Below are 16684 nucleotides of genomic sequence, written 5' to 3'. Positions count from 1 at the left end.
AGAATTAAAGTTGCAGATATTATATCTCCTGCATGGGAAAGTGTCACAACCCAGGGGATGGATCAGTGATTTGTAGAGGGATATTGACTAAGATTTCTGAGGTGCCAGATGCTTAGGTGGAGCAGAATTTGTTATATGCATCCATTCAACTTGGTTGAACCACCTCTTGCAGCTCTTACAGCTAGTAAGCTGAAAGTAGCATTAACATACCTCTTTAAAAAAACATATCCTTGCCTGTAAAGACTTTGCAATGCATCCCTTAAAAGATACTGTAAAAATATGGATGAAGGTCATATGGTCAGATGAAACTCAAGTAGAACTTTTTGGCCTCAACACTAAGCCGCACGTGTAGTGTAAATCTAATACTGTGCATCAGCTAGGTAACACCATCCCTACCGTAAAGTATGGTGGAGGTAGCATCATGGTATGGAACTGCTTTTCAGCAGCAGGGACTGGAAATCTGGTCAGGATTGATGGCTAGATGAATGCCGCTAAATACAGAGAGATCTTGGATAAAAATTCTGCTAGCCTCTGCCAGAAAGCTTAAACTGGGGAGCAAGTCCATCTTTCAGCAGGGCAACGACCCAAAGCACACTGCCACAGTAACCATGGAGTGGCTTCAAATGAAGAAAATTGATATTCTTGAGTCACCCAGTCAGAGTTCTGACCTTAACCCAATCAAACATCTCTGGCAAGACCCCAAGATTGCTGTCCACATCCGCTCCCCAACTAACCTGGCACAGATTGAGCAGTTTTGCAATGAGGAATAGAGAAATCTTGCTCTAGCACATTGTGCAAAGCTAATAGAGATTGTAATAGCTGCGAGAGGTGGTTCAGCTAAGTACTGACTAAAGGGGGGTGAATGCTGTTGAACTGCTGACATTGGTTTTTGAATTTTTAGTTTTTCATACTTTACAATTCTCCCTGCTTTTTGGGCAGGGAGCTGTGCTGTGGATAAAAAAAAGGAGCATGTGATTCACAAATAAAAATTCTCAAGAAGGGTCTCAAATCAAAATGTCAACTATTCATTTCCATAGATGCCACCTGGCCTGCTGAGTTCCTCCAGCATTTTGTGTGCGATGCTTTAGTTGAATATTTAATATTGGAATACAAAACATACGGCAGCAATTAGATCAAATAGATGTCAGGCTACAATGAAATCTCAGAACATATATCCTACTGTCCAGTTCTGCCAATGGTCTTCAAAAAAAAATTCAGAACATTGTAAAAGAAGTCTTAACTTTAATATCCTTGTAAATCCCTTTCTGTTTCTCTTTGACTTAAATACAATATGGTGGATGAAATTGGTTTTTCAACAAAAAAAAACAGAAGAAAGCCTGTGTCCTTTTATAATTAACAGCTGCTATCTAAATCACATTCTCAGCAACTGGTCATGTTAAAGGTGCCCATTCCTGCATCTTCATTAAGGGGTCATTGTGGCAAAGCTGAGCGCTGCACAACTTATTATTAAAAGGAAAATTTCAGCCTATCTTGTTGCTTGAGCAGTGAATGCTCCCATCCCCATTAAGGACTCAGACTTGAAGGATATGTTGAGCTATGCAGCACAAATGATCTGGAATAATACTTTCACAATAAGAAATACTTAATCACTAAAGAGGCTTCAGTTAGCTTGTGATCATAGCTAATATTCTATTAATTCTCCCTCAGTCCTGAATTGAGTGGTTTCCACTGGCTAAGCTTCCAGGTGAGGATGGCAATTTTAACAAAAAGTATTTCTTTGGATTATTTAACAGCAATTATTGAACATAAGGCAACATGAGGGGGAACTTCATTCAAGGGTTGGTAAGAATATGGAATGAGCTGCCAGTGGATACAGACTCAATTTCAACACTTAAGAGAAATTTGGATTGATACACAGATGGGAGGGGTATAGAGGGCTCTGGTCCGGGTGCAGGTCAATGGGACTAGGCAGATTACTAGCTCAACATGGACCACGTGGGCCAAAGGGTGTGTTTCTGTGTTGTAACATCCTATGACACCCTGATTCTGAAAGAACAATGCATAGAGCTCTTATATTTTCATGACTGCATTCGTATGTAAGATCTTATCATACTAAAGATCAAATTCTAAAAAGATAATTGCTTCAATTTTGCTAACATAGTAATAAATATTCATGTAATGGTGGTTGAATCATGTCATAGGAACCATGCAGGTTTTGTAATTAGCAGTCTTGCAATCAGTATGGACTTTTACAGTAAAGTATTTCTCAACTGAGCAAAGTTTCTGTTGCTTTCAAGCAGAAGAGTAATCTTATGTTTTCACTTTTGGTTTTTTTTAATGTGACTGATTAGAAAGATATTGCATGTATTGAGATGAATGGGACCTGACATACTAGCTTTGTTGCAACTCATGACCGTTGATCTTGTGACCCTGCCCTTTAAATGCAACTGAGTCCTTACTCAACTTCAAAATGGCACTCTCCTTAAACAGCAACTAACCGCCTCCAATCTCCAGTTTATGTATATAGCATGTTGAAATGACTCGAGGTTATCATGTTTTTCAAGTGTCCATAATCCACTTACAAATCTTTGCATGAAGTTTTGTGGGGTTTTCAGACATTCACTTAATATGTTTGAAGGTATTTTAGCAGTCTGCATTATGCTTGTTGTATGCGGATCTTCATAAAGCACTGACCTTATGAAAATTGCCAAACATTTAAATCCTAATAAATATTAAAGACAGCAAACATAAGAAATCAATTTACTTAAGTCCACTAAAAATCATGAGTTTTTATCTCATATTTCTTCTTCCTCAGAATTCAAGGTAAATTTATTATCAAAGTATGTATATGTTACCATATGCCGAGATTAATTTTCTATATGGCAACTAGTTCCACTCAAAAAATGAATGCACAAATATGAATAAATCAGTATATGAACTGATGCAGACAACAGTTTTTAAAACCAGTAGAGAATAGGAATGCAACTGTTTGTTTGTTCGTTATGTGCCGTGTCGTATGATGTCGGCAATCATGGTCTTTCCATGACCATGATTGCTCTTGGCAAATTTTTCTGTAGAAGTGGTTTGCCATTGCCTTTTTCTGGGCAGTGTCTTTACAAGACAGGTTGCCCCAGCCGTTATCAATACTCTTCGGAGATTGTGTGCCTGGTATCAGTGGTCACATAACCAGGACTTGTGATACGCACCGGCTGCTCATACGACCATCCACCACCTGCTCCCATGGCTTCACATGACCCTGATCTGAGTTGCGGGGGGAGGGGGGGGGGCTAAACAGGTGTTACACCTTGCCTGAGGGTGACCTTCAGGCTAGCGGAGGGAAGGAGCACTTTACAACTCCTTTAGTAGTGATGTTTCTCCACCCCGCCACCCATGTTGCAGCTATTATAACCTACGTAAACAAAGGCAACCTCAATGCCCAGTGAGTACCTGTCAACCATCAAGCAACCGTCTTTGTATTCATCTTACCCTTACCCAATGTATTCTTCCAACATTCCCATCAACTTCCCCTTCAGATTCTGTCACTCATCTATAAACACAGTGCATATACAAAGGACAATTAAGCTACCAACCTGTATGTTTTTGGGACATGGGCCCAAATCATAGCATAACAGGGAATTTGCATGGTTATAGAGAAGGCATGCAAGTGAAGTCAGGATTGAACCCAGGTTGCTGAAACTGTGAGGCAGTGACTCTATTAGTTGCTGCACTATGACACACCGAGTATGTTAATTGATTCGCTAACATTCACAGTTTAATATTACATTACAAGCTGAACACAGTATTAGATATAATAAACCAATATACTCAGTGTCTTTCTTTGACAGAACTGTTTTAAAATTCCATAGAAATGCATTATCTTCACTTCTGAGGACAGCTTCAAAAAATGAACTTCACCCTTCAGTCATCCCTTTTTCTTACAGAAAGTAGGAAGTAGCTTTGTAATTTGGTGTCAAAAATGTAATTATATCAATTTTTGTTGCCTTTGCATGTGTTCTTAATAATTTTGAACTACAGAACTATTAGTACAGATTTAAAAACCACATGAATGAAACACTATTGATCTCAAAGACCAAGTACAGTATTAAAGCCATTTAGAGTAGTGATGCTGAGCTAAATGGCATTTTGTCCCTTGACATCAACATTAACCTTTTATTGACTACCAAGGTGCTCTTAATTAATCCATACTTTAATAAAATTGGTTCACTTTAGTTTCTTAAGTACTAAGATCTCTTCAGCAATGTTTCAACTCTGTTTTTAAAATTCGAATGTTGTACAAAGTTGTTATGAAGAACAACCCTTTATGTCCAGAGTCACAGAGATCTTCTAATTGCAATTTGACTAATCCCATACACTCAGTCATTTTTAGTAACTGAGCTGTCCTACATTGCTTTTGTCCCTTTAATTCTTGTTTTAAATAAATAATGAGAACATTTAAACACATTACTCTTTTCAGAGCCCTGAGGTCAGATAATCTTATTATTTATGAAGTGATGTGCTACATAATAGTACTTAGTGCATGTTAACAGATGCTATTATCCAGAAATGATGGAGGCTACTGAAGATGTATTGGCATGTTATATGTTAACACAGTCCTTGCCATCTAACGTGCTCCTGGAATAAGTACCGTGAATGGTAGTGAAACTGTTTACCATTCTTAACCAAAATTGGTAGGTTCACTATTTTTGAAGTATTAAATATGCACTGTCCATACAGTTAATAATAGTTACAAACCTGAAATGTGCTGGTTTAAAACTCTTTCAAAGTGGAAATATTGATTAACTCAGATAAGTGCATTCATATTTTGAGTAGATCTAGTTGTCATAAATGAGAAATATGAGATTTGATTTATGATGTTTTGTAGACTAAAGTAAATTGACTTCTAATGTCTGATGCTGTGGAGATTACAATACTACAGCTGGGACTTTTACAGCATCTCAATCTGTAATTAAAAGACATACACTGCATCTTGTGCATTCTAATGAGCAAGCTTTGAAGATCTGTGTTGTAATGTGCTTTCATCTTAGGTTATCTATTCACAAAGTACATTTTTGAGCTGCACTATTTTTCAGCATTACTTTTAATAAATCTGGCATGTTAACATAGATCTAGCATATTTCATGTCAGACAAATGTCTTGCAATTGAATAAAGATCTTTTCTGTCAGATTAAGCAATTTACTGAAGAGCCAGACAAAGTCAAAAGCTACAAGTTAAAACAATTTTTATCCTCCATTTTAATGAAAGTGATGAGAAAATTACAAAATGATATGATATAATCCAAATCTGCTTTAGGGGATTGTGCAACAATATGTTCTTTGTTTTTCCAGTGACATGTTTGACTTGCAGTAACATTTGGCAGATAATGTTAATGAACTCAAAACTTGTTTAAGGTTTTTTACCATAAAGATGAAAGATTCATCCCAATTCAATTTTGTATTTTGTTTCATGATTGAATTACTGTAAAAAGCAATTCTTTTTTAAAGTTTCTTTTTGACTTTAAGTCTGATCCTTATGAAACTTGTTTTGATCTGTTTATATTGGTACAATTCTTTTTACTCCGTACTTGTGTCAACTGTTGTGTTTCTGTTCCAGGTGTCAGTCCAGACTTGCCAATAATCTACCTGCTGATGAGCAGCCAGAATGTCGCCCTTACTGGCACGAGGGAGATCCTAACATGCCTCTTCCCTTTGACCTGGAAGAAATTATTTCACTTTTGAGGAATCAACTTTTACCTAAAGGTAAATGGGGGGGAATTAATCAACTTTGACAGATAATATATTTCCTTTCTATTATATCTTCATGTTCATAATTCCTTTCAGCAGTAAATACAAGAATGAAAGAGTATTTTTCAACCCCACCCCACTGTATGTCATATTACTTTCATAAAGAGTGAATGGTTAGAGGAATTAAAACAGTTAAATTTCAGGGAAATGGTTACTTGAAAATAGTCAACTTTAAGGTAACTATTTTAATTCCTCTAACCCTTCACCCATTATGAAAGGACCATGATGCACTGGGGTAGAAAGTTACCTAATTGGCTTACCTGAGGGTTTTCAGCCTCTATATATTTTGTGAATTCGTGGAGAGCAATTGATCTAATACATACTCTCAGTGGTCACTTTATTACATACACTCAGCAGCACACCCTGTACACCTGCTCGCTAATGCAAATATCGAATCAGCCTATCATGTGGCAGCAATAAGTGTATAAAAACTTGCAGACATGGTCAAGAGGTTCATTTGTTTTTCAGACCAAACATCGGAATGGGGAAGAAATGTGATCTAAGTGACTGATCATGGAATGATTGTTTGTGCCATACAGGGTGGGTTGAATATCTCAAAAATTGCTGATGATCTGGGATTTTCATGCACAACAGTCTCTAGAGTTTACAGAGAATGGTGCAAAAAGCAAAAAAAATCCAGTAGGCAGTTGTTCTTTGGGAAAAAAGCGCTTTGTTAATGAGAGAGGTCAGAGGAGAATGGCCAGACAGGTTCAAGTTGACAGGAAGGCAACAGTAACTCAAGTAACTATACGTTACAACAGTGTTTGGGGGAGGGCCTCTCTGAGCACACAACACTTCGAACCTAGAAGTGGATGTGCATCAGCAACAGAAAACTATAAACATATATTCAGTGGCCACTTTATTAGGTACCAACCTAACCCTCGTATACCTAATAAAGTGGCCACTGAGTATATAATAGGTGCAAGTTTAGTTAAAAGCAGATCAGAGTAGTCATGAGTGGTTGAATAGTCTTACTCCTGTATTTATGACTTATTGTGAATTATGCCCTGCTTGATACAATTTCATTCTTTTGTTTTGGTTTTGTACTACATTACAAATCTGATTATCTTTGAGAACGGTGGGTGGGAGAAGCTACCTTTTTGAACCACAACAGTGCATATGATGAAGGTATCCTCATGGTTTAGCTAGGCCAAAAAATATACAAATTGTGGCCAAGTAATGGTGAAGATATGCCAAGTCAAGGTATTACATGACTTAGAGGACTGGTTAGAGTCATAGATACTACTGTGCACCTATTAAGACTTACTTTCCAAGAGGTACAGAAAAAGTCTTGTATTTGGAGAATTTGCTGGCTTTTCTGCAAAATTGTATGATGTAAATGCTGCACATTGGTGGGGCATTAATTGGTTATGCTTGTGGATGGATAGCTAATTAGTTCTGGATGTTGTTGAGTGTTATTGAAGCAGCATAAATTCACATAACTGCTGGCTTTTGTCTTGTAAATATGAAAACTCTCAAGACTGACAAGGTGAGGGACTCACCATGAGGTATCAAAACTGCAACATCATCTTGCATTCCAAAGTTCAAAGTAAATGTATCAAAATACATATACATCACCATATACTACCCTGAGATTCATTTTCTTGCAAACATTCACAGTAAATACAAAGAGACACAAAAAAATCAATGAAAAACTGTACACAATGAAGACAGATAAACAAGCAATGTGAAAAAGACAACAGCTTGTGCAAATACAAAAAGAAAAAGAACTCAAAATAATAATAATAATAAATAAATAAGCAATAAATATCGACATCATGAATTGTAGAATCCTTGAAAGTGAGTCCATTGGTTGTGAAATCAGTTCATTGTTAGGATGAATGAAGTTAAGTCCTGGTCACAGAATTTATCAAGTTCATTAAGTATCTAATCAGTGCTGATTCCAGGATTTGATGATGTGAGAATGCACCTTGGTGTTATCCTTGTGGACGCGATAACCTTTTCTTCTTAGATATAGGTCTTGTCTGGTTTTGTACTTACTTACAGATTATGATTCCTGTATGAAATCATATGAATTAATTTATTCCTGTTTTATTATTTCAAAATTTACTTTAGAACCTTGGTCCCACAAAATTATGTATTTTAATGTAAAATTTGGTAAAAATATAACTTCAACGTCAGAATTAAGTGAGTTTTTATTTTGAAGTATTGATAACATATGGCCAATCCAATACCTTTTGGTGTAATCACAATATGTCATTTAGAATTATTGTTGCTTAGAGTCTGCGCAAGTGAGAAGGACATGTCAGTAAGTATCTGGGGTATGTGGTCAATGTTTCTTTTCGATTATAAAAAGTTTCTCAGTCTTAATACAATCACTGAAATTAATTCAAAGAAGCACCCAAACCTGGGCTAAGAGAAACCAAATAATGTTTATCTATAGCATGGACTTAGTGCACAGGAATGGCTTGGGCTTGGATATAATGTTTGAAGTTTGTAGATTATATAACCCTTGTTAATATAGTGAATGTTGAAGAGGATCGTAGCAAGTTTCAGAAGATAAACTGATAAATTCATCATAAGGAAACATGGTGTGAGCTGGTATTGCCAGTATTAGTGATCTATCCCCAGTTAGCCTGAGAAACCAACTAGGACTCATTAATGGGTATGGAGTCTCAATTAAGCTAAGCTTGGTAAGGATGGTAGATTTCTTTCATTGAAGTGCATTATTGAAGCAGATGTATTTCTTAAATAAAATGATGTGGTAGTTTCATTTTACTGATACATGTACAATATTCTAGACTTTTTATTAATTGTTCACTTCTTGACCCAAAACGTCGACTGTCCATTTCCCTCCATAGATGCTGCCTGATCCTTTGAGTTCCTCCATCATTTTGTGTGGCGCTCCAAATTTTCAGCATCTGCAGTCTCTCTTGGGTTTCTTTCTGAATTGGAAAGGCTACCCTACCCATACCTATCTGCAGTTATTGTGGGAAAAGTGAACAGTTCTTTCACACAGCCAACATTAACTTCATTCCACACTGTAAGATTCTGATAGAACTAACAGAAAATATAATAAGCGTAAAGGTGCAGAGAAAGCAGAGAGGAAAGGAAATAACAAAAGCTGAGGTCAGTGATGGGGGGAAAGAAAGAGAAATTAAATGACAAAAAACATTGATAGCATGCCGTGAAAGAAGGTAGCAATAGGAAAGAAGGCAAAAAGACAACTGTGCAAAATCCAAAATAAAAATCAAAAAGTAGAAATTCTCATCAGAGCAGGAAGAATTGGTGGAGAGAAAAACAGCTAATGCTTCAGATCAATGGCCTTACATTGGGCCATTAACCTGAAACCTTAACTCTGTTTCTCTCTTCAAGGAGGCAGTAGTTACAAGTGCAAATGATTACTAAAAATTACAGGAGCAAGGGGAAGGCAATGGTCCCTCACTCTCTTCTCCCTGCCTCCCCTGTCCTACACTTTATTTAAGATTTCCATGATATTCATCTTGACCTACAGATTCTGATTTTCTCCCTAGATTGTTATTCACTGGTTACTTTCTCTTTTATGTCTTTTATAGTTACAGTACTTACTACTTATGTGTCTAATTCTTAGACATTTCAGTTATTTTGAGCTGCCACTGAAAATGTAACCCCACACCTCCTTCTGAACGTGAAACTACATTGTTAATATTCAAGAAATGATGCAGTTGTAGCTTGTGTGCAATTACAACCCAAATGCAATATGTGCTGAAAAGAACTTTCAATTACAAGACATCCGAATTTTAAATCCCACATACAACAGATCTGGACACAAAAGTAGCTTCGACCTTCAATGAAGTAACTCTAGCTAAACATATTAATGCATGACCATACCACGCATAATTTTGCTAGAATCCTTCAGATATTGTGCAACAGTTAATTCAGTGGAATTTCAAAATCAGTATACAATGGGGATTGAAATGCAGAAGTTAATTTATTTGCCAAAATCTCAACACATAAACCTATCCATTCATTAAAGGACAATTGGACTTGGAACGTGGAAAAGTATATAACAAAGCAGCCTGCTTGCAATCTGACAAAATATAATAACCCCATGAGCTCCTCATCATTCTTTGCAACTTCTAATACAGAAAATTTAATAGCTTAAAATTGCATTACCATTTATTTTCGTACATGGCATACTTACAAGGTTGCGACAGTAATTGAAATATTGCAGAAAGAATGAAAATGATTCAATAGGCATATAGTATGTAAAATGCTTAGTTTTTATTTATACTACAAGTATGCTTTTGTTAAGTTTTTATAACACTGTTCACTCACCCAAACTTCCAGGATTGGCCTGTATAAATAGGCATAAGGAACCCGTCACAAACAACATATTATTATCAGTCCAGATAATAAAATGGAAGACAATAATAAAGATAATGTCTTTTAACTCAACCACTAGTGAAAATTATTTGAAAGATATAGTGCAAAAGGGACCTGTCTGTTTGGATTTGGGAACTATTAAAATGTCTTTATTTCTCAGCCTATTAAAAGGAGCACTTTTATCCTTACTTTAATCAAGCTCTTGGATTTGCAAATATCGTATCAATTACTAAACTGAATATCCTGACAATTTTTGATCTTTGAATTGTTGCTGAACGAGGGTCAAGTGTTTCTGCAGTTCTATAAGGGTTAATCCCTGTCTGTCTGTATACATTGACGTAAATCCAAGATCAGACAGACTTGGGAAATGGATTAAATTATGTCTTCATATTCCAGAGCAAGGCTACTTTTAAAATGCTTTTGTGCATGTCTTTGCTTACCTTTAGTTTTCATTAGGCCCAGACGAATGAGTTGAAGTTGTCTACATGTTTGACAAGCTGAATTGATTACAAAAGATACAGATCTATCTGCCTGTCGGCACTTGCAGTCAGCCAATGTACATAGGTTTTCCTTTTGTCTTTCCATGCCAAATCATGGTGCACTTTGTGGTTTTGATTAATTTTCTTATTTTAATCTAGTTCCTACCACCTACTAAGTGTCAGTCTCTCTCTCTCTCTCTTTCTCTCCCCCTCCGTCTCCCTCTCTCTCTCTCCTTCTCCCTCTGTTTGCATTTTTTCTCCTGAAGAAGATAGTTTGCTTCCTATGTCCAGTTAAGAGACAGAACTATTTGAACTGATGGCTTCTCCCCAAACCCAGATGTCAGTGTGCTGTATTGTTTATAGGAAAGCGTCAAGGAGGTGCATGCTTAGTGAACAAAATGCTCAAGACCATTTTTTTCATGAAGTATTCATCAAATGCTATGCACGGCAGAGAAATAAAATCAACTCAAAGAAACACTGCTCTTCTCAAATATACATTGGCTGGGATCACCTAACCTTCCTTTTCAGTAGCACATCAGAGTATCCCTTGACAGACAGCTTCAGACGCATTTTTTTCCTGATGTGCATGTCATTTGTTCTGTTGCTCTATTTCTTTTTTACATTTTAATGTTGAACTTTGTGTTAGAGTTCCCATTCTGTGTGAGGAACCAATGACAACCATGCCCATTGTTTCTGGTACTTGTCCCCCAACCACAGCTTTTTGTGATTTCTGTCAAAAGTTCCATTGCAGGGTGAAGCACCAGAAACATAAACTGTTTTTGATCATTGAAACTGAACTGACAGATGCTCAGTTGGAGAAGAAATTGTCAAAAGCCAATAAAGATGAGAATGATAAGACAGCCTTCAGCTCTCCTGTTCCCATGGCTTATGCTCCACAGCTTCAAATGAAAGAAAAACAGCCTGTGTTTTGTTCCATCTTAAATACTTCTCAAAGATTTACTTCTACATCATAATTCAAATAGCTACAAGTGAGCCTCCTCGTTAATTCTTATCTGGAGATCACAGCATTTTTCATCAGTGCTTGGCTATTGTGCTTGGTGTGGGATTAAAGCATCACTTGAGAGATACCCAATGTATTTGGTTCTTTCTTATAGCAAGTTTTCATTCAACTGTTGATGTGAGACATAAGGCCTCATGTAGGATATATTGTCAGCTCAACAAACATGTAGGCATTTCATATTAGCTAGATGTTAATTCATTTCACATCCCTATAATTACTGATTCTCTCAACCAAAAATTCATTCTCAGATAAAATGGAGTTAACTGTCATTTGGTGACGTCTGTGCATTGTAAGCCTTTCTGAAGAAAGACATTCTGGAACCAGAGTCTATCACTCAATCACATATTTAGCACTAACAATACAGAAAGAATTTTACCTCTTGCTTAACATTGTGATTCCAAAATTTGTGACAGTTCGGTTGCTCTAAGTTGTAAGAGTGAAAGTTCAAATCTGTCTCTCGAAATTCTAGAGATGTAGCCTGATGCTGCAGAACAGTATTGAGGGAAATCTGTTTTCGTTTGACTATGACATTAAGTTGAAGTCCTGTCTGTTCTCTTGAGTGGATGGAATAGATCCCATTACAGTATTTTGAACAAGATAGGGAAAGTATTCCTAGTATACTAGCATATAATTGTGCTTCATTCAGCATCACTAGAAGTCAAATAATGTTTGTTTTGCCACTGGTGGAAGTTTGCGACATAAAATGAAGTGCCACTGAAACATTCCTTTGGTGTAAATTGCTTTGGCACATTGTCATCTTCTTAGGCAGTCACTGGGATCACTGATGACTTCTGCTCTAGTTGAGCGTGTTCTGAAGTAGCTGATGATGGTAATGTAGGATCCATGAATTGTGCCAGAGGTGGGAAAGGAGGTGCTTGATGGGGCAAGTGGATTAGCAGTATAACAACACACACAAAATGCTGGTGGAACACAGCAGGCCAGGCAGCATCTATAAGGAGAAGCATTGTTGACGTTTCAGGCTGAGACCCTTCGTCAGGACTAACTGAAAGTTAGTCCTTATAGATGCTGCCTGGCCTGCTGTGTTTCACCAGCATTTTGTGCGTGTTATTTGAATTTCCAGCATCTGCAGATTTCCTCGTGTTTGTGGATTAGCAGTATGGCCACTTCCGCTGAGCTTTGACATGATTCTGACAAAGAGACTCAAGATTCTCAATGCCATCCCAGTTGCTGCTTCACTCTGATCAGTCAAGAGCCAAGGACTCCCACAATTTGTTGAGTTTGTTACAGTTTTTAAATAGTGCATGAGAAAATCATTCTTTATTCTTCTGTTCCCCCACAAGATTTTGCTATGACTGAGCTTGAAGTTCAATGCCAGGTTTGGGAGTCTGATGTTGGGCTTGCAAACAACGCAACCCACCCATTAAAGCTGGCTGAGTGTAATTAGAGTCCTGATCTAGGGATATTAGCCTGGAAGAGGGCACTGACTCTGGTTTCCTGATTGTGTAATGGATTTGGCAGACTTTGCAGAGACAATGCTGGTGAGCGGTTTGAGGTACCAACTGGTAGTTCATGTTTCAGAAGCATAATGGAGGTCTGTGTCCAAAAGGAGAGTTTGCTCTGGATTTCCACATCACATTGTGTAAAGAAATCAAGACATTAATGTAATGATTTTTGAAGATTTTTTTTCTCATTTTCCGAAGATTGTGTTGGTGGCCTTGGTAAATTTTATCATTGACGTGTGCCTTCACTGAGAAGTAACTCCCAAGATATGAAGAGTGAACATTTTTTACCAGGATGTCACAGTGTATCTCTACTTACAGGAATAGGCTGTGTTGTGCAGCAGGGGCAGGATAATGGAGTGCTTCTGTTTGATAGATAATCAGTATATAAAGCCCAGCTTCAAGGGATGAGATCAATGATGGCTTACTGCTTAGCATCTAAGTGTGCACATTCACAAGCACAAGTGGCTCAACGAATGAGGTAGGATGAACTGAACTTGATGCTGGAGTAATAGAAACATAGAAAACCTACAGCACAGTACAGGCCCTTCGGCCCATAAAGCTGTGCCAAACATGTCCTTACCTTAGAAATTACCTAGGGTTACCCATAGCCCTCTATTTTTCTAAGCTCCATGTACCTATGCAGGAGTCTCTTAAAAGACCCTATCGTATCTGCCTCCACCACCGTTGCCAGCAGCCCATTCCATGCACTCACCACTCTCTGCGTAAAAAAACTTATCCCTGACATCTTCTCTGTACCTGCTTTCAAGCACTTTAAAACTGTGCCCTCTCGTGCCAGCCATTTCAGCCCTGGGAAAAAGTCTCTGACTATCCACACGATCAATGCCTCTCATCATCTTGTACACTTCTAACAGGTTGCCTCTCATCCTCCATCGCTCCAAGAAGAAAAGGCCAAGTTCATGCAACGTATTCTCATAAGGCATGCTCCCCAATCCAGGCAACATTGTTGTAAATCTCCTCTGCAGCCTTTCTATAGTTTCCACATCCTTCCTGTAGTGAGGCGACCAGAACTGAGCACAGTACTCCAAGTGGGGTCTGACCAGGGCCCTATATAGCTGCAACATTACCTCTCGTCTCTTAAACTTAATCCCACGATTGATGAAGGCCAATGCACCGTATGTCTTCTTAATGTCAATGGAGATTCAATAATTTCCCTTTCATCCTGCTATTAGCTCCACTCCAGAGGGAAGCTTACTAAGAATGAGGTGAAATTTGCATCAGGGAAGTTTGAGAAGAAAGTTGATGCAATGACATGCATTAGTCAGAATCACATTGTCCATGCCACCATGGAACAGAGGGAGAACGGAGATAAACTTCTGAGAGCATCCGAATTTGAGAAGTTTTCTGCATAGCACTCCTGTTTAAGAGAGTTTGGAAGTCTTCAGTGAAATCTAGTCCATCTATAGTGGTGAATGCTTCCCCCACATTTCTCTTGGTGTTGCAATGTGGTGTAGATATATCCATTTAATTGATGGAACCTACATTTCAATTCAGGGAGAAGCTCTTAGGCCAGTGAGGGAAGGCAGATGAAGATGACCCTTATAATTACATCACTGAACCAGGCAGCAGAGAGCATAGCTGTAATTACTGCAGATAGATTTGTCTCCTTCCCTATGTCTTCATAAAGGAGAGTTTGCTTAGGATTTCCACTTCACTTTGTGTAAAGAATTACTTCATGGCCATATATTAAACAGTATTAAGTTAAGGCTATAATCCAGTTTTAAAAGTTTTTACCTTTACACACTTGAAGTAATCAAGCCACGGTCTTCTATATTTAAGGGAATACTATGCAATATGACCATATAAATTAATGCTTTTAACTCCAGAAATATTTAACTTGAGGATCTTTGTTGCACCATTTCCAGAGGCAATGTATCTTACTTAATGTTCATGTTGAATGAAATGCTCTAAATGATGCCAAACCAGAGTCTATGTTATCTATATTCTACTCTTTTATATTCAAGTATCTGAAGCTGTACTAATATGCCTGTAGTATTTTGATTATTTTTTACTTTTTCACTAGTTTTTAATAATTTCAAGACTTAGACCCATCTCTGCTTTTCTATAATCTTAGCTTCTCATTATTTAGAAAATGAACTTTCTGGGTCCTGAAAGCACGTGCCACCAGGATCAAGGACAGCTTCTATGCCACTGTTTTAAGATTCACGAATGGACATCTTGTACAATAAGATAGACTCTTGGCCTCACAAACTACCTTGGGAAGATCTTGCATTTTATTGTTAACCTGAGCAGCACTTTCTTGGTTGCTTTTCCACTTTATTCTGCATTGTTATTGATTTACCTTATTCTAGCTCAATGCACTGTATAATGATTTGATCTAGATAAACATTATGCAAGACAAACATTTCACTGTATTTTGTACATGTGCCATAATAAACCAATACCAATGTCAATGTTATCAGTGAACTAAAATGTAAATCTGGTATCTAAATATTTATAAATACAGTGAAATACTCAGGTTGCAGTATAGATAGATCCCTGAAAGATGTCAGTGTTAATATTTCTTTATTTAACAACATACGTATTAGCTCTACACTATGTCTCCTAACTACTAACTATTTCCTCCTCTTTAATAATAGATTGCTTTCTATTCCCTGTTTTTGTTATTTTATGTGATGATTTACCATATAGACAACATCCAAAATGTTGTTCCTTGATTATGGGCAAATCAAAGGTGGTGATGAATCAGCACATAGGAGGGAAATTGAAAATGTGGCTTGGTGGTGCCTCTTACTCACTGTCAGCAAGACCAAAGAGCTGATTTTTGACTTCAGGAGGAGGAAACCAGAGGTCTATGAGCCAGTCCTCATGGGAGGATCAGATGTGCAGAGAGTCAGCAACTTCAAATTCCTCAATGTCATCATTTCGGAGGAGCTGTCCTGGGCCCAGCACATAAGTGCAATTACAAAGAAAGCACAGCATGCCTCTACTTCCTTAGGAGTATGTGAAGATTCTGCATAACATTTAAAACTTTGACAAACTTTTATAGTTGTCTACTGGAGAGTATGTTGACTGGCTGCATCACTGGTATAGAAATACTGATGCCCTTAAATGGAAAATCCTACAAAAAGTAATGGATGCGGCCCAGTCGATCACAGATAAAGCCCTCCCCACCATTGAGCACAAAGCATTGTAGCAGGAAAGTAGTCTTCATTATCAGGGGCGTCACCAACCAGGACATGCTCTCTTCTCACTGTGTTCATCAGAAAGAAGTTACAGGAGCTTCAGGACTCACACCACCAGGTTCAGGAACAGTTATTACCCCTCAACCATCAGGCTCTTTAACCACTCAGCTTCACTTGCCCATCATTGAAATGTTCCCACAACCTATGGACTCGCTTTCGAAGACTCTTCATCTTGTGTTCTTGATATTTATTGCTTATTTATTTATTATTATTATTTCTTTATTTTGTATTTTGTCTTCTTTAGACCAGTGAGTCTTATGTCTGTGGTGGGAAAGCTGTTGGAAAAGATTCTTAGAGATAGGATGTATGGTCATTTAGAGAATCATGGTCTGATCAGGGACAGTCAGCATGGCTTTGTGAAGGGCAGATCGTGTCTAACAAGCCTGATAGAGTTCTTTGAGGAGGTGA

General features: G+C 37.7%; 1 protein-coding gene across 6 annotated transcripts in view; it reads left to right on the top strand.

Annotated features, from left to right (window-relative positions):
* fto (FTO alpha-ketoglutarate dependent dioxygenase) overlaps positions 1-16684 on the top strand; it is a 352522-nt gene that overhangs the window by 311506 nt on the left and 24332 nt on the right. For all 6 annotated transcript variants that reach the window (XR_012101891.1, XM_073069994.1, XM_073069993.1 and 3 more), the window contains one exon: positions 5573-5718. Coding sequence is in view for 5 of the 6 variants with exons in the window: in XM_073069995.1 (XP_072926096.1) it covers positions 5573-5718 (146 nt within the window). In the remaining variant the exon portion in view is untranslated. The remainder of the gene's footprint in view (positions 1-5572; positions 5719-16684) is intronic.

Source organism: Hemitrygon akajei, chromosome 17 (genome assembly GCF_048418815.1).
Source record: "Hemitrygon akajei chromosome 17, sHemAka1.3, whole genome shotgun sequence".
NCBI classification, from domain to species: domain Eukaryota; kingdom Metazoa; phylum Chordata; class Chondrichthyes; order Myliobatiformes; family Dasyatidae; genus Hemitrygon; species Hemitrygon akajei.
The sequence above is the reverse complement of the archived record's forward strand: the minus strand, read 5'-3'. Positions and strand labels throughout refer to the sequence as shown.